General features: G+C 38.6%; 1 protein-coding gene across 3 annotated transcripts in view; it reads left to right on the top strand.

The window, feature by feature from the left end:
• LOC126297785 (regulator of nonsense transcripts 2-like) overlaps positions 1 to 19,110 on the top strand; it is a 199,061-nt gene that overhangs the window by 93,227 nt on the left and 86,724 nt on the right. For all 3 annotated transcript variants that reach the window (XM_049988981.1, XM_049988982.1, XM_049988980.1), the window contains one exon: positions 15,504 to 15,591. In XM_049988981.1, coding sequence (XP_049844938.1) covers positions 15,504 to 15,591 — 88 coding nt within the window. The remainder of the gene's footprint in view (positions 1 to 15,503; positions 15,592 to 19,110) is intronic.

Genomic DNA, 19,110 nt, shown 5'->3' with positions numbered 1-19,110 from the left:
AACTTGTATAGGAATCATACTGCAGTCGTAAGAGCCAGATGACATGAAAGGGAACAGTAATAGAGATGAGAATCAGATAGCGTTGTAGCCAATCCATGATTATATTGAATCTATACACTGATCAAGGTGTGAAGGAAATCCAGATGAAATGTAGAACGGAAGTTAAGTTCGTCGGGGAGAAAAAGGTGTGCCAATAAAATTGTAGTTCAGTTGTGGGCACCAAAGGACGTGGAAGGGAAGTTGAATGAAATGTTTAATGTCTCAGAGGTTATAAGACGGTCATCAACAAAAATAACCACTGTTAATCAGATACAGTTCAATTAAAGCAGTGAAGGTAAATAAGACACTGAAAGCCATAGATGATGTAGCCTGTATAAGTAGTGCAACACCGAAAAGGCAGAGAGCAGAAACTGTAATGAATGATTTTGTGTTAAAGTAGAAAGAAAAGGATGCAGCAAGGGTGTTGGTTAAAGCGGTGGCCAGAACCAGAAATGTTACATATATTCACATGGTCTCCTTTCAGAAGTCACTAGAAGTGGCCTTGTTCCTATATTTCCCAACCGAGTTCCATAATTCCTTCGAAACACTCGATTAGACATCATCACTAATTCATTGATTATCTACTCTGCTCGCTGGAAGCAACAATTATAATTTTTCATGATACAAGCTGTGTGGGATTGGTCATGGGTAGCATGCACTTGTTGCCAGGTTACAAATTATTGGAACAGCTCACTCTGCTTTGAAATGTCAAACCAACTCAGTCCGACGTCAACCAAAACAACAGAATGGCTTTGATAATCTATCACATTTCCTCAACAACCAGTACACACGCCAGTGTCAGACCCAGGGAAGTGAATGAACAGTCTTCATGCCCTTTCTCAAGAAGAAGAAGAAGAAGAAGAAGAAGAAGAGGAGGAGGGAGTGGTGCAGCCTCAGTAGATGGACAGTACCTGGGGGCAAGGCAGTCATCTGGAGAGTGACGAGGAGCATTGGCAACGGCAGGCGGCAGCACAAAGTCACAGACAATGCACAGAGGTGGCGCAGCAGCAGCAAATTCAGCATGAGAATACTGAGGGAGGCATACATTAACAGCAGCAGTGGTGACAGCAGCGACAGATGGAATCATAAGGAACACGGAAAAAGCTTCATGGTTGATGGTGCCCTGCAACAACAGTGCCAGCAGTAAAAATTTGTGTAGTGAGTGTAAAACCTTAACAGAATGTCATACAACATGGATAGTGTTTTATGTACAGTGGCACTGATGTGCTAGAATCACCCCGTAGTCAATTTATTAATTTGTTGGACGCTCTAAAATTAGTTCCACAGTAATTTTATGGCACTAAGAATAATCTAAATGACTTCCAGAGCAGCATGATACTTTGTTAAAATTTGTAAAAATTAAAATAGTTGGCTCAGGATGTAGCAAGCTCTTAGTCGGATAACTAAGTGCAATTAGGTGAGACTTGCAAGCCTCACTTGTAGAAAACTGTGGAAACAAAAAAACACTCGATTCCTATGCATGTCAGATGTTTGCAAGTTTGCAAGAATATGCGGAAAATGCAGCACAATAAGCTCATGGTTGGATGCAGTGCAGCACCACTTTAGCCAAGCTATCGGAGGCACCATGCAAGAGTCCGAGTTAGAAGACACCCTTGCACTTGTCTGGAAGTTAAGCAGAACAGTGTTCGTCCTACAGATTTATGGTCATTGAATGAAGTCCATAGTGCATTGCGTGCAGTGAGCAGTTAACATTAGCGTAGTCTATAGAGGTCACTGTTGCAGAAGACAGCACAATAGCCTCTGACAGAGACATCGTCACTCAAGGTGGCAGTGCAGCACCGCATAACAAAAAGAAAGGGAGGCAGGAAGCCATGTCGTGTGATGCAAGATTGTGGCACTGACAAAAGAAAAGTAGGGCCAGCAGTGTCAGGAAATGGAAGAGAGAGCACAAAAGTGCTAGTGAGGATGGCAGAGTTTGATCCTCCTATGTTTCATGGACATTGCAGGAAAATGTACAGATCATGGGTAGGGAAGTCCGTGATGTGTTTTAAATGCAAACGAACCAGACACTACACGAGAAACTGTCTGGAGAGCGCTACTCATGCACAGAAAATGCAAAGGAAAGGTAAAGGGTGGAGAAACTAAGCAAGGGCATAACAAAGCAGTCACACACCACCTAGCCCTCAAAGATATTAATAGCCATATATGAAAACAGAAATGAATTTATAGAACTGCAGTGCTAGGAAGGCACAGAGAACTGCCTGAGATTTCTAATAAATAGTGGGGCACAGATAAGCGTAGTTTGAAAAAGTTCTTTGAAAGCCACTGGCAGGTATAATCCAACCAGGATATTAGGATTTGGGGACTCCAGTTTGGCTGCAAGGACAAAGGAAACTATAATCCTCAAATTACAAAGGATGAAGTAAGGCATTGCTCCCATGTAATCCGAAGTATGTAGATTTTGTCTTTGATGGACTGGTGGACAGAGATATCTTCAAGAAAAATATAATCATGATTGATTGCACCACTGGCAGACGGTGGATCTGTGGTGAATGGATCAGAATAAAAACTGAGCAAGAGTGTGAGCTCTGAACAGTGCTGTTAGGTATTAGAATTCGGGGAATTGCAAGAAAGATGGAGCTCCTCCAGAATAGGCTCAGGTGTGGAGCTGCAGTCATGTACAGAAATGGAGACAGAGTCACAGGGTGAGCTCTGCCTAGTGTGTTTATGGGAGAGAGAGAAGGCTCTTTTGAAACAGACTTGAGTGCGAAGCAAGAAACACATTGAAAGTCAAAGCTGTGTAGGGGAAAAAAGCAAACATCTGATGCACAACAAAGACAGGCAACAGTGTGTGCTGGAGAAAAGCTTAAGAGACACAAGCAAGGCTAACAATAGGACCTCAAGGGAGATAGGTGTGGCAAATACAATACAGACAAATGGAATGAGAGACGTCATTCCAAAACAGGAGATCACAAAGGGTGTGTATCTGCCTGAGGCAATGGTAAAAGTGAAATCAAGAGTCTGCATTAGGAGTGTGCTGAACACTGCAGTTGAGAATGTGTCAGTAGAGTTCCCACGGCTGGTAGTGGAAGCAGTACTGGATAACAACTTTCAGCAATAATGAATCCAACATGATGAGATTTCAGATTCACTATTATGCCCATTTATTTTTTCCAACACACACGCAATTGAGTGATGCCCAGTCTCTAAAAATCAAAAGTACTTTACATATTGTTCTACAAGTATAGAGCTTGCAGAAACTGTCCTGTCAGATTTTATCCAAAACAATGTCATTAATCAACTAAGTACAGCACCCTTACACCCTTACTTGTCTATGTTACAAAATGGAAATAATACTTGGTGGTAGCTCATTTATACAATCCATTACTGTTGTCTATACTCATTTCATTTTAACATAACATTGCTTTATAATCCACTGAATTCACTCTCAACACAGCACTAGTAATAGACCAATAAGAGAAGTTCAGTGTATAGTGACAGTGAACCTAACAATTGTCCTTGAAATGACAGTTTACCAAAAGCAACACAATGCATTATTATGTTTTGCACTTACATGACCCATTACTCACAATAGAAAAGTTACTAGGTGCTAGTTCCATGCAGGTTGTAATAAGACTGTACAAAGTGATTTGCCCAACTTTCATTGATGCAAATACCCTGGAGCTATTAATGTAATCATAACTGGGAGCACACTTTCATCAAGATGTTGGTCTGATGATTGATAGCTGTGAACTCTCATGTGGACTTTCACACAAGAGGTGTTAAAATCATGTAATAGCATGACGCAGAATCTCAATGAGTGGTGCAGTGATGTTAACGGGATGACTGCCTTGGGCAGACTGAAGATTTTTGGGGTGGGGGTTGTATATGAAGACTGATGTACTGGTGTTTTGTGATCTTGGGTATTACATTATAGTGCATACAACTGCAAGGTAAAAATATATTAGATAACCTGTAGGTTCTAGCAATGATTTTGTTTGACTAAAAGATATTTTGTTACAAAAATATTAAAATGTCTTCAGTACTATTTGATTAGTACTTTGCCTATATTGTGGGTTACCTAATTACAAGTAAAGTTGCAATGTTTGAAATTTTGTCAGTTTATGCAAATGTTTCATTTAGAGCTTAACTGAATAATGAAGAGTGTTAACTGGTTTAGAAAAATTATGACAACAGAAGTATGTCAGATCCTGGACTCTAACTAACAAAGTTGCTCAGTTGACGAAAGTAAATTTATTAGTTTTTGGAAAACTGAAGCAAGTTACTCAGATTTCACACTTACATGCTGTTGCAACAATTTCAGTTACCCATTTCCTTTAATTAACCAAGTTTTTCAGTGAAGCTGAATGTAGCACTATCATCAGCAGCTGGTAGATTCTAACAAAAGCTGAGAAATTGCATGAAATACTATGTAAATAAGAAATTAAGCATTATTATGTATGTGGCAAATGCTATGATTGTAGAAGTACAAGGAAAATACTTTTTACAAGTAGTAGAACAATAGCCAGTGGAATAATGTCAACTTGCTGTGTTTCGAAGCCGTATGTGAAAGTGCGAATGACTATTACTAAAAGAGAATATCCATGTCAGTCATTTGAACACAGAAGAGAAAGCAGCCATTATGGAGCTGTGGACCATGCACAGCAGTGTTTTCCATTTGCTAAGAGACAAAGTATCGTCTACAAATAGTATTAGGTGCAAAATTAAACAGATACTGTTAGCCAGGATTGCACAATTCAAAAGTACTCAAGGGCTAAACCAAAACTAGAGTCTAATGCATGGGCCCAGTAGACTTGCTCAGTTGTGTCAAATATAATTTTTAAATTAATAAAAATTAATCACTATTCTAATGATTAATTATTACTTTATTATATATTTTCCTTGAACTGTGGCGTAGAAATGGCTGACATACTGTATAGGTAAAGACTTTGTAATGCAAACAGCAACCAAAAATATTAAACTTGGTGAAACTACACAAAATTTATTTTTGAACTCCTGAATAAATACATCATTTGCAGCATACTTTTATCAAAAAGACACATTTAATGACAGTAGGGAATGAATGTTTTCGTAGCATACTAGCATGACAGACTATTACTTATGAAAACAGTATAAAATGATGATAAACTGAAACAAAGCTTTAATGAGATACATGGCATCTCCTGTCAGCAGCAAGGTTTTCAAAGTCTGGATTCATATTTGATGTTGAAGTTTTTAATATGTATTCTAAATGATCTTCAGTTTAACAAGAGTGAAATTTGTTTTTATTTAAGTTCATAAAAGAAAATATTATGCTGAATGCTTTTATTGGTGCATCTCTTAGGTTATTAAATTTATTTTTGTCCAAGCCTTTTATAGAAATCAAAAAGACCAATTTTCTGTGCTTGCTTTTATAGATTGGAGAACACAGAATTTATATGATCTTCAGTTGTAAGTCCACAGGAATCCCTTCTGGGAAAGGATCTTCAACCACCTTGAACATGATTTCCTCCTCTTTTGACAATGCAAATGTCTTGTAGAATTCTTCAATTAATTTATCAGTGTCAGGAGAAAATTTCATTCCTGGCACTGCATGTATATCAAGAAATTGTTTTGCAAGTAGTAAAATGGGTAATGTCTCCTTTCAACAATTGTTTCTTGAAACAGATGGAAAATAGACAGTGACTTTCCTTATAGTTTTGAGTGCAGTTCATTTAAATGAGCTGTTATATCTGTGAGAAAACACAGGTCATTGATCCAGTTTTCATTTTTCAAGTAAGGAAATACCTTTGGATCATTTTTCATAAAATCATTTATTTCCTCTGTTAGTACAAAAAAGTGCTACAGTACTTTCCCATGACTTGGCCAACGAACAGCCATATGATACAATAAATCACTGAATTTTGCACCTCTGTTTCTTCAAGAAATGCACAAAATGTTCAATGTTTAAGCCTTCTTGATTGTGTGTACTTGATAACAAAAACCACAGTTGACATGATAGAGTTGCGCACTAGAACTTTGCTGCATAACACTTGGTTGATGAATAATTCAGTGGAATTTGCTTATTGTTTTTCTGGCATATTCTTTCAGCAGTGAAACTGCACCAGTCTTCTTTCCGCACCTAGAAGGTGCTCCATTGATGCAAATAGCCACAACATTTTCTAAAGTCAGACCCAGTTTCTTTGTGACACATTCATTTACTTCATTAGAGATGTATCCATCAGTTGTTTGCTCTTTCATGGAAGACAATCCACTTAGTTCTTCTGTGGTATTGAAATTGTTATCAATATCCCTGATGAAAACTAAAAGCTGTGTGGTATCATTTATGTCAGAATGTCATCCAGGACTAATGAGTAATACTTGAATTCTTAAGCTTTCTTTCTTAACTGGTTATTAAGGTTGGTAGAGATACCATTGCGCTCTTCTTTTAACTCGGACAAGCTTATGCTCACAAAAATTTTACTTTTTTCTGGGCATAGTTCTGATACAACAATCATCATGCACTTTAAGAAATCACCCTCCGTCAAAGGTTTTTCAGCAGCAGCAGTTTCTTTAGAGATTAAGCAGCTTAGTTTTGTAGCTGCTTCACTCTCTGTCTTTGCATTCTTGAAAAATAGCAGTGGACCAGACAAAGATTTTAGCAAATTTGACGCCTTGATTTTTTTATTATCATTCTTATCATCATTCAATTTCGCCAAATTAGTACATTTTGATTCAAAATAATATTGTATATTATATTCTGTTACATCTACAATTGGTTTGTGGCAAATCAAACTACTTTACCTGTCGTACAGTATAAAAAATATATATTTGTTCACTCTGTATTAAATACTGTGCGCACAATTTTTCACTTACATTTCTTCCATTCTTTCTGCCTACCTCGAAATGAATCCACTAATAATTAAAACTCATGCTTTAGTGTGCACACACGTGTAAAGCAGAGGGCTCGCGATAATTGACATGAGCTGTAAGTAAAGTGGTATGTTTGCCTCGAGATATCTGAATTTGAACTTCAAACGAAAGACAATAATTTCAGGACAAGTCTGTTATATAGATTTCGAATAAAACCTTATATGGCACATTCAACAGAGTGAACTCTCTGAAGTTAGAGTAACACACCTTGTCACCTTTCTTATTTATGGGGTGGATTATACCTGTAGTCCATTTTTCTGGAATTCTTTCTTGATCCCTGAGTAAACAGACAAGTTTATGTATCCATTTGTGTAAAGTGATGCCTCCTCTCTTTAGCAGATCATGAACCTATGAATGAATAAAAAAGAATTGAGTATGGAACAGTATGAGGACTTATTTAGATGAATATATCTGGAAATTCAAGAGATGTCAGTTGAATAAACTCACTAGGTAACACATAAAGATGACTTTAGAGAGCATGAAGACTCTGAAACACATATTTGGAAGATATTACATTGATTTGGTGGGTCCTTTGGACTAGTCAGACTGAGGAAATATGTATATCCTTACATGTCAGCATGTGCTGATCATGTTTATGGTAGCTGAACCCATTGAATGGCGAGATACCATTACAGTAGTGTGGAATCTAGTTGGAAAAAAAAAATATACTGAGGTACTCAATACTGCCATACTGTTGAGTTACATTGGAAGTAATTTTATGAGTGAAATCATGAAAAGAGTATACAAATTGTTGCCAACAGAGTAGATACAGGCTGCCAACTATCCTCAAATTAATGGAGTGTTAGAGAGTTCGCACCAAACATTAACAGAGACATTGTGACACAGATTGGGGCAGTTGCGTTCTATAGGTGGTTTTTCTGTATAATACAACACCACACAGTGCAGTGGACTATACATCACATGAATTGTTTTTTGGGATAGCATGCAATGTTTCAGGGATATTACAAAGGGATCAGGCTGGACTGATGTACAATTTTGGTGACTGTTTGGCAGAATTGACAGAGCATGTGCAAGATACGCACTAATGTGAGAGAACCCGCAGCTCGTGGTCTAGTGGCTAGCATTGCTACCTCTTGATCACAGGGTCCCAGTTTCAATTCCTGGCCGAGTTGTCCTCATCATTCCCTCATCATTCATGAACATAGCTAGATTGGACTGTGTACATATTGGGAATGTGTAAGGGTGCTGATCACAGTGCAGTTGAACGCCCCACAAAGCTATCATCATCATCATCATCATCATCATCATCATCATCTAACATTGGAGAGACCACAGGGCACAGTGCAAGATATAGAACAAGGAATATTATGATAAGGCACAGAATCCAAAATGCACTGAATAGATATGTACCTAGTAGAACAGTTCATAATGAGAGGTAATCTCCATGGTATACAGTCACTGTAAAGCCACTTTTAAAGAAAGAGAGATTACTGCATAATTGGTGTAAATCAAAGCTAAGGGTTATAGATAGCGAGATGTTGAATGAAACATGTTTGGCTGTCAAGAGAGCAATGCATGATGTCTTCAGTGACTGCTGTAGCAGGATATTGTCATGTGATCTTTCGCAGAATCCAAAGGTATTCTGCTTGAATATAAAGGCTGTTAGTGGCACCAAAGTTAGTGTCCAGTCCCCAGCGAACAAGACAGGAACTGAAATTGAGGGTAGCAAAGCAAAAGTTGAAATGCTTACCTCCCTTTTCAAATGTTCCTTTACAAAGAAAAACACAGACAAATTGGCCCAATTTAATCCTCGTACCACAGAAAAGATGAATGAAATAAGTATTAGTGTCAGTGGTGCTGAGAAACAGTTGAAATCAATAAAATTGAACAAAACTCCAGGCCCTGATGGAATCCTTGTCAGATTCTATACTGAATTTGTGGCTAAGTTAGCCCGTCTTCTAACTATAATCTAGTTAAATCCCTCAAAAAGAGCCATGCACAGTTCTTGGAAAAAGGCTTAGGTCACACCTGTCTATAAGAAGGATAGTAGAAGTGATCCACGAAACTACCGTCCAATTTCCTTGACATCGATTTCCTGTAGAATCTTGGAACATATTCAGAGTTCTAACATAATGAAGTATCTTGAACAGAATAACCTCCTCAATGCCAACCAGCATACATTTCAAAAACATTGATCATGTGGAACCTAACTCACACTTTTCTCGCATGACATACTGAAAGCTTTGGATCAAGGCAGCTAGGTAGATGCAGTGTTTCTTGATTACCGAAAAGCATTTGACTCAGTACCACACTGTCAAAAGTGCAATCATGTAGGATATCAGGTGAAATTTGTGACTGGATTGAGGAGTTTTTGGTAGGGAGGACACAGCATGTTATCTTGGATGTAGAGTCATCGTCAGTTGTGGAAGTAACTTTAGGTGTGCCCCAGGGAAGTGCGTGAAGACCCTTGCTGTTAATGTTGTACATTAATGACATTGCAGACAATATTTATAGTAAAATCAGGCTTTTTGCAGATAATGCAGCTATCTATAATGAAGTACTATTTGAGAGAAACTGCATAAATATCATCAGATCTTGATAAGATTTCAATGTGGTGCAGACTGGCAACTTGCTCTAAATGTTCAGAAATGTAAAATTTTGCAGTTCACAAAATGAAAAAGTGTAGCATTCTATGACTATAATATCAGTGAGACACTGGAATCGGCCAACTCGTACAAATATCTGGGTGCAACAGTGTAGGGATTTGAAATGGAATGATCACATAGGTTCAGTCATGGGTAAAGCAGGTTTATTGGTAAAATACTGGGAAAGTACAATCATTCTACAAAAGAGATTTCTTAGAAATCACTTGGGCAGCCTGTTCTAGAATATCGCTCAAATGTGTGGGCCCCATAGCAAATAGGACTAACAGGTGATATTGAACATATACAGAGAACGGCAGCATGAATTGTCACAGGTTTGTTTAATCCATGGGAGAATGTCACAGAGATACTGAAGGAACTGAACAGTCAGACTCTTGAAGACAAATGTAAACTATCCTGAGAAAGTCTTATTAACAAATTTTCCAGAACTGTCTTACTGACTTTAAAGGATTACTCTAGGGATATACTAACCCTGAGATTCTAGTGAGGTGAGAATCGAATTCTTTAAAGAATGGTTGTCAGTGTCGAATTTGAGTGCAGCAGAATGCAAAGGTACGAAACATGCATTACATTTGCACAATGGAAAGGTTAAAAAAATTCTGCACCAGTTGTCTAATTAGACAACTGGTGCAGAATGAATTCCATATAAAGAAGCAAGGAAGCTTAAACTGAATGCTAGACAAATGTGGCGCCACATATCTTGATGCAAAAATAGATGTGTTCGAAGGGGAACGGAAATTGGTACTCCAGCTGTCAAAAAAAGCAAGTAACATTTTTTAAATGAACTCTAGCGAGTTTGAATAAGATGGGAAGTCCCATTGCCAAAACTGAATAGATATAAGCAGGGAATGAAACAGTTGAGCCGAGACGTAGGAGAATAAGAAACCACACTGACAGATGGTTATAGAGAGCTGTAATTCTGATATCACTGTTAATGAACACGTAATACAACTTACTGGCACTTTCAGTGAATTAGAGCAGGAATATGATGTCATAATAACAACAATCTGATCAGTCCATTTCAGATTGTGCCTAGAACTGATTAAGCATGACGAACAGCTCTCTGTCACCCTTACGGCATACAGTGATTACCAAATGATGAGAATTATTGATCTGGCTGTTTTCATTCCTGGGAAAATTTTTAGTTATGTGTTCAGTATCGTGCTAGTAGATGATGATTTGTTCAGCCTGTATAGAGCACAACCATTGCTGTCAAAACAGGATGGAATAAGGCATTTGTTTGTGTACATTGCCCCCAAAAGCAAGCTACTGCTTATTGTTGATGCAAAAAACGAGTGTATGAAGCTAATTAGTGAACAGTTACAGTGGAAAAGAGTAGATCAGAGTCTCAGAATATGTAAGAAAGTGTTCATTCTTTTTTCCACATATGACCATGAGATGTGTGGGGATAAGATGCATCAGCCAGTCCAAGAAGTTTCAAAGGGCTGCTTCCAGAAACTAATAGCGTTATACAAAAGTTTGTGGATACTGCTGAGTAACGTAGAATGGCTGTTTCTTGCCCCAATGGATGAAGGCATTATTGGCATCTGTCATGAAGGAAGACCCATAATCATCATGCAGCAAGACATTGGAAAAGTTAAAATTTCTAGGAAAATGTCATGGATATATTTCCCAAATGGTAATAGACCCTGAGCATTCGATACAAACAAATGTCACCAGTGACGTTGTGCTGAACTTGAACATAGTAAATAATGAGATGAAAAATATCAGTGAACTTAGCTGGATTTGCCAATGTAGCGTGCAGTTAGGCAATTAGATAACATAGCAGCTGCAGGGCATAAGCTCGGTGCATTGAAGAGTGAGACTGAGTATCAGGAGAGAAGTGCTTTCGGCAAATTTTTGATATGTCATTTCTTTTTTCTGGCGTACTGGTTATAGTGACTCTATACTCCCTATGTGAATACTGTAAATGCTCAAAAATTATTTGAACACACGTTTTCCAACCAGTTGCTGTGGAATAATAAGTGTTAGAAATATAAAAATACTATTGTTAATCATTTCCCAGATAGGGATATAGTGACAGATCATCCTACTCGAAGGACATCGGGAGAAATAATTTTTAATAGATTCCTTACACCTGTTAGGCATGTGCAAAGTGATGTTAGATGCTTTGTCGTTCAGGCAAAACACCAAATCTGCCTTCTGTAAGAACAGAAAAACACTAAAAGCAAACTTGTGATCCCACCATGAAGTATAAATTATTGTAAAGTTGATTGTAAATAAAGTTTATAGCCATTCTTTGCAGAAAACAGAACTGTAATATTGATAGAACATTTCTATTAATTGTAATACAAAAGTTCCACTCTTTCAGGAAAAAGATTTGTTTATTGTTTTAAAGCAATTGCATGTTTCTTTTGCTTATCATTCAATCACTGTGAAGCAATTGTCTCTCTGAGAATAGTGGCTATAAATTGTTCCTCAGGAGGGTGTGTGTGTGTGTGTGTGTGTGTGTGTGTGTGTGTGTGTGTGTGTGTGTGTGTGTGTGTGTGTGGGAGGGGGGGGGGGAGTTATTTGTGGATAATGAAATGAGAGAATAAGCCAGAATGAATTATTTTGATTGTGAGTACAAAGATTAAGGTGTTGGTCAGAAATTTTGCATAGACTTGTGTGACAAAATTGCTAAGAGCAGTGGGGTGCAGGCCTCATGCAGGCTGACTATATATGGTCACAAATGAGGAGTCGCCAGTGAGGATTGGGTAACCATATACAGACTCACAGTGCCACATGGTTTGGCCAGAAGGGCACAGCCACTGTGAGGGAATATAAGGCAGTGGTGAGTCACCCTGGAGCCAGTTAAGAGTTCAGTCACCTGAGAGAGGCTGCTTGTGGGGCAAATGTGGGCTGAATTGAATTTCACAGTTCAGAACTGTCATCTGAGAGGGACATCGTGCGGGTCACGAACTTCGAGTAGTCATTCTGGCTCTGCTCATGTCATTACTTAGCCGCACACCTTCTTCCAGAGGAAATTTATAGTCAGGAATAATGTATTTTCTTTCATTCATTCATTTTTGCCCAGACAAGCAGTAAAGGCAGTGGTTCTTCAGTTATTGCCTTTTGTTCATATATTTTTTGGCCAGTTCCATAATTCCATCAAAACATTCAGTTAACCATCACAAAGTTAGCTAACTATACGGACCTTTCTGGGTATTAACATCACTAAGCATCTAGACTACTAGATGGATGCGTCAATAAGTTTTGCTATTTGGGCAGCAAATTAACTGATGATTGCTGAAGTAGAGATGATCAAAGTAAGGATGCAGTAGCAAGAAACACATTTCTGAAAAAGAGGGATTTGTGAACATCTAATATCAATTCAGATTTTATGAAATCTTTTCTGAAAGTATTTGTCCAGTGTGTGTCCTTTTATGGCAGTGAAACATGGACTACAAGTAGCCCAGAGAAGAGAATGGTAGATTTTGTAATGTGGTGCTATACAAGAATGGTGAAGGTTAGGTGGGTGGATCGAATAACAAAATGAGGGATGAAAGAATTTTCAATTTGATGATATGAGGAAATGAGTGTGATGAGAGGGGGGAGGGGGGGCTAAAAATTGCAGGAGGATACCAAAAGATGAGTACAGTAAGCAGGTTCAAATGGATGGAGATTGTGATTATTATACAGAAATGATAGGGCTTCCACAGGATAGTGTAGCATGGAGAGCTGTATCAATCCACTCTTGAGACTGAAGACAACTGCTGCTGCTTCAGTGAAATTTCAAAGTAAAATGGAAGAGAATGGCTGTTCTTCTAAAAGTAACTAATCAGTTGCTTCATTTATCAGTATTGTAAGTGCCACATCAGTCAAGAACATCAGCCATGCAGGAATGCAGTCGAGTGGCATCATCGACAACTGTCAATATTTCGACAGGTGACCACCCTGTCATTTTATAGGTAAAACTGCAGCAAGTAAGCACTGTGCAAGTGAATATAAAACCTCAGTTTTCAGAGCAATTCCATATGCACACACACACACACACACACACACACACACACACACACACACACACACACTCACTTTAATCACTAGTGCCACTACACAGCCAAAGATGACCGACGCCAGAAGTTAATGGTAGTGACAATTACTAAACAACGGATGAGGTAGCATAACACTATCCAAATAGCTGGAAGTGCTTGTCAAAATCTCCTTGCTGTCATTCCACAGGATGATCAATGCCAAAATAATTGGAGGTGGAAAAGGATGACTGCCTCCCCTTCCTTGATGTGTTGGTCAGGAAGAAGGTTGATGGTATGTTGGGACATGCTGTTTATAGTAAGACTATTCACATTGACTTGAATCTACAAGCTCAGCGGAAAGCTTACTACGTACCTTGGTTCGCAGAGCCCAAACCATTTTAGACCCTGAGGGTTTGCAAACTGAGTTAACCTGTCTTGAGTTCAGATGTGCGTTGCACTTTCGACCTACTGTGCAGTGGGTGACTGATGACTGTACCTAGTTGGCACAGAGGTCTGCAGTATCTCCAATAAGATTTGTCATATTTTGCATAAGTATGATGTGAAATCCCTCCCTCCCTAGCTGCACTCCCATAAATTATTTGAACATTGTACATGCCAGGAGAAACTTGGGTCTCACGCTAGCCATTATATCAAAATATTTATTGTCAGCTACTACTGTATATACCAAGCAACCTTATGAACAGCACTGAGCATTATGCTTACACTTGTGAATCGCTGTTGAAAAAACATTGCAGGAGTCCTGCAGGTAAGTTTTTCAACTGTGTAAATTTAAATGTATCATAGACTTCTTGTGGGTATCTCCAGTAAGAAAGCTCTTCTTTTTGCAGGCCTTACCCCATATCTTTGTGGGACCTGAATGTTGATCGGATTATGGCATTGGTGGTAGTAGGGGTTGCCAGATACCCTTCCTGTTGCCACCCCTCTTCCCCTCCACTCTCCCTTCAGGATGGAATTTTTATGTTCTGTCTGTCTGTCTGTCTGTATGCCTGCCTGAATCTAGTGTAATACCACGTGAAAGTGTGAGAACATTTTTTTGAAGTGTTTGTGAATCCTGTAACTGAGGTGGACTGTGGATAGCAGCAAAAAAATGAATAATTCCTATATCGTTTAAATGTGGTAATATTCTATGTACTCTGATCGATCTCCATTTGCACGATATTAAGGGAGCTTGTCTGTCCAAAGAAGAAATAAGGCCATGGTTTGATTTTAAAATTCACTGGCATTTTTGTACATTGTACAAATATACCTAAGTTTCTTTTATTGCTCTTCTTATGATGCAAATGTGTTCGGTTTATGCCAGAATTTAAATGTGTTTCAGTCTTTTGGCATTGTTGGAAAGGGAGGCCAGTGGTTAATAGAGGAATGGGTAGTAAAACGGCCAAGCAGAGTGATTTCACCTAGCAAGAAGAGGTTTGATTTGTGAGATAGTGAGGAATTTATCAGGACTTGAATTTGAATTTGAAGCTGAGGTGATCAAGTTCATATCTACAAAATCTTTTGACTGTGACAGTGACAATACATAGGGAGTCCACTGCCAGAGGGCCAGCTTATTACTAATGACTATAGAATTGAAGCCTTTAACTGATTATCTGTAACTACTTGCTGAACCTCTGGAAGTACTTTCTTTCTTATAAGCGGCTTGTCAATAAACAATTTTAATGCAAGAAAACAGATTGCGTTCTGTGGATTCTAACATATAGATATGCTATGATGGCCCCCAAAATTATGCAAAGACTCATAGTAATGAAAGCAAGCTCCTCTGGATTTAAACACACCTTATACCACACTTGCTATAAGGCATACACACTGTTAGATGATGAAATAAGTGTATGATATTTTGAGTCCAGTTTCACTAAAGAACAGTGTTTTTAATTCTGTGATTTGGTGTTGCCTTTCCTGTTAAATAATTCTGTGAATTATCACCAATGTTGCTATTCTAATCAGACATTTATTAGTGGTTGTAATGTCACAGGTCTCAGAAGAAGCACTGGATGCAGAATTTGAGAAAGATTTGAACTGTATTTCACCAGAGGAAGAAACACTCCCTCCTGAGCCTGAAGGTTTGTAAAATTTTATTAATAACTATTCTTCCATATCCGAAACCAGCGCTACATTATAATACAGGAGTTCTGTTTCCTACGTTTTTTACTTAAAAGTATTTTTGTTGCCGATCTTCATACATATGAGATCAATTTACTGTAAAAATAGTTCGATTGATACAATAGAAATCGCAACCCCTATGTTTCCTACCTTCTGTGCACTTATAATGCATGTGGGTAGAACATGCCATTAATTTTGTTTCTCTCTGTACTTCATTATTTGAATATCAGTTGGCTGTCAGCAGTGTAACTGTGTCATCATACAAACATTGGCTTTTCTTGTTGGAACTGTTTGTCATTATGCTATCATATGTAACCCTTATTAATTGCATGTTGTTATATAGTGTGTGCAAATTTTTCATATCTAGCTGTGATTTCTTGGGTCTATCCCTAACAAAAAAGTTTGCAGGTAATAAGAATTATACATGAATATAGGTAATTAAAAAAAATTGAGACCTAAACCTTGACCTTTAAACATTGTCAATGCATTTTGTGCTGTCATGTTGCAATCTAGTTACAGAATTACATTTTAATTTATTTATTGGCATGCACCATACTAAAAGAGTGCCTTGTTTCATTTGTATAGAAATATATATTTTTTTAAATGCAGATGAAGATAGGTTGATACCCACTAAATAGAAGATAACAGGTCAGTCTCTCTTCTATTTGGTGGATGGGAATCTGTATTATATTGCAGCCTGGATTTACCATCAATACCTCTGATGTTCTGAGTACTGTTTCAATTTAATTAATATTGAGGATATATTGTTGTTGTTGTGGTCTTCAGTCCTGAGACGGGTTTGATGCAGCTCTCCGTGCTACTCTATCCTGTGCAAGCTTCTTCATCTCCCAGTACCTACTGCAACCTACATCTTTCTGAATCTGCTTAGTGTAGTCATCTCTTGGTCTCCGTCTACAATTTTTACCCTCCACGCTGCCCTCCAATACTAAATTGGTGATCCCTTGATGCCTCAGAACATGTCCTACCAACCGATACCTTCTTCTGGTCAAGTTGTGCCACAAACTTCTCTTCTCTCCAATCCAATTCAATACTTCCTCATTAGTTATGTGATCTACCCATCTAATCTTCAGCACTCTTCTGGAGCACCACATTTCAAAAGCTTCTATTCTATTCTTGTCCAAACTATTTATCGTCCATGTTTCACTTCCATACATGGCTACACTCCATACAAATACTTTCAGAAACGACTTCCTGACACTTAAATGTATACTCGATGTTAACAAATTTCTCTTCTTCAGGAACGCTTTCCTTGCCATTGCCAGTCTACATTTTATATCCTCTCTACTTCGAACATCATCAGTTATTTTGCTCCGCAAATAGCAAAACTCCTTCACTACTTTAAGTGTCTCATTTCCTAATCTAATTCTCTCATCATCACCCAACTTAATTTGACTACATTCCGTTATCCTCGTTTTGCTTTTGTTGATGTTCATCTTATATCCTCCTTTCAAGACACTATCCAATCCGTTCAACTGCTCTTCCAAGTCCTTTGCTGTCTCTGACAGAATTACAATGTCATCAGTGGACCTCAAAGTTTTTATCTCTTCTCCATGGATTTTAATACCTACTCCAATTTTTTCTTTTGTTTTCTTTAATGCTTGCTCAATATACAGATTGAATACAATCGGGGAGAGACTACAACCCTGTCTCACTCCCTTCCCAACCACTGCCTCCCTTTCATGTCCCTCGACTCTAATAACTGCCATCTGGTTTCTGTACAAATTGTAAATAGCCTTTCGCTCCCTGTATTTTACCCCTGCCACCTTCAGAATTTGAAAGAGAGTATCCCAGTCAACATTGTCAAAAGCTTTCTCTAAGTCTACAAATGCTAGAAACATAGGTTTGCCCTTCCTTAGTCCAGCTTTTAAGATAAGTCATAGGGTCAGTATTGCCTCACGTATTCCAACATTTCTATGGAATCCAAACTGATCTTCCCCAAGATCGGCTTGTACTAGTTTTTCCATTCGTCTGTAAAGAATTCGCGTTAGTATTTTGCAGCTGTGGCTTATTAAACTGATTGTTCGGTAATTTTCACATCTGTCAACAACTGCTTTCTTTGGGACTGGAATTATTATATTCTTCTTGAAGTCTGAGGGTATTTCGCCTGTCTCATACATCTTGTTCACCAGATGGTAGAGATTTGTCAGGACTGGCTCTCCCAAGGCCGTCAGTAGTTCCAATGGAATGTTGTCTACTCCGGGGGCCATGTTTCGAATCAGGTCTTTCAGTGCTCTGTCAAACTCTTCACGCAGTATCGTATCTCCCATTTCATCTTCATCTACATCCTCTTCCATTTCCATAATATTGTCCTCAAGTACATCGCCCTTGTATAGACCTTCTATATACTCCTTCCACCTTTCTGCTTTCCCTTCTTTGCTTAGGACTGGGTTTCCATCTGAGCTCTTAATGTTCGTTCAAGTGGTTCTCTTATCTCCAATAAGGATATATTAGCCTTTATTTATGTAAAAGTTTTGCTGTATAACGTACCCAGATATATCTCAGAGTAGTTGCTGATGATGATTGGTTTGTGGGGCACTCAACTGTGCGTTCATCAGCCCCCATACAAAGTTACAATTTCTACACAGTCCAATTTAGCAACTGTCATGAATGATGATGATGAAATGATGAGGACAACACAAACACCCGGCCACTGAGCAGAGAAAATCCCCAAACCAACTGGGAATCGAACCCGAAACCCTGTGATCCAGAGGCAGCAAGACAGTGTAGTTCTACATCTACATCTATATCCATACTCCGCAAGCCACCTGACGGTGTGTGGCGGAGGGTACCCTGAGTACCTCTATCGGTTCTCCCTTCTATTCCAATCTCGTATTGTTCGTGGAAAGAAGGATTGTCGGTATGCTTCTGTGTGGGCTCTAATCTCTCTGATTTTATCCTCATGGTCTCTTCACGAGATATACGTAGGAGAGAGCAATATACTGCTTGACTCTTCGGTGAAGGTATGTTCTCAAAACTTTAACAAAAGCCCGCACCGAGCTACTGAGCGTCTCTCCTGCAGAGTCTTCCACTGGAGTTTATCTATCATCTCCGTAACGCTTTCGCGATTACTAAATGATCCTGTAACAAAGCGCACTGCTCTCCGTTGGATCTTCTCTATCTCCTCTATCAACCCTATCTGGTACGGATCCCACACTGTTGAGCAGTATTCAAGCAGTGGGCGAACAAGCGTACTGTAACATACTTCCTTTTTTTTTCGCATTGCATTTCCTTCGGATTCTTCCAATGAATCTCAGTCTGGCATCTGCTTTACCTACGATCACTTTATGTGATCATTCCATTTTAAATCACTCCGAATGCGTACTCCCAGATAATGTATGGAATTAACTGCTTCCAGTTGCTGACCAGCTATTTTGTAGGTAAATGAAAAGGGATTTATCTTTCTATGTATTTGCAGCACATTACACTTATCTACACTGAGATTCAATTGCCATTCCCTG

The sequence above is a fragment of the Schistocerca gregaria genome, chromosome X (assembly GCF_023897955.1).
Source record: "Schistocerca gregaria isolate iqSchGreg1 chromosome X, iqSchGreg1.2, whole genome shotgun sequence".
In the NCBI taxonomy this organism is placed as follows: Eukaryota; Metazoa; Arthropoda; class Insecta; order Orthoptera; family Acrididae; genus Schistocerca; species Schistocerca gregaria.
This window is presented reverse-complemented; position numbering and strand designations above follow the sequence as displayed.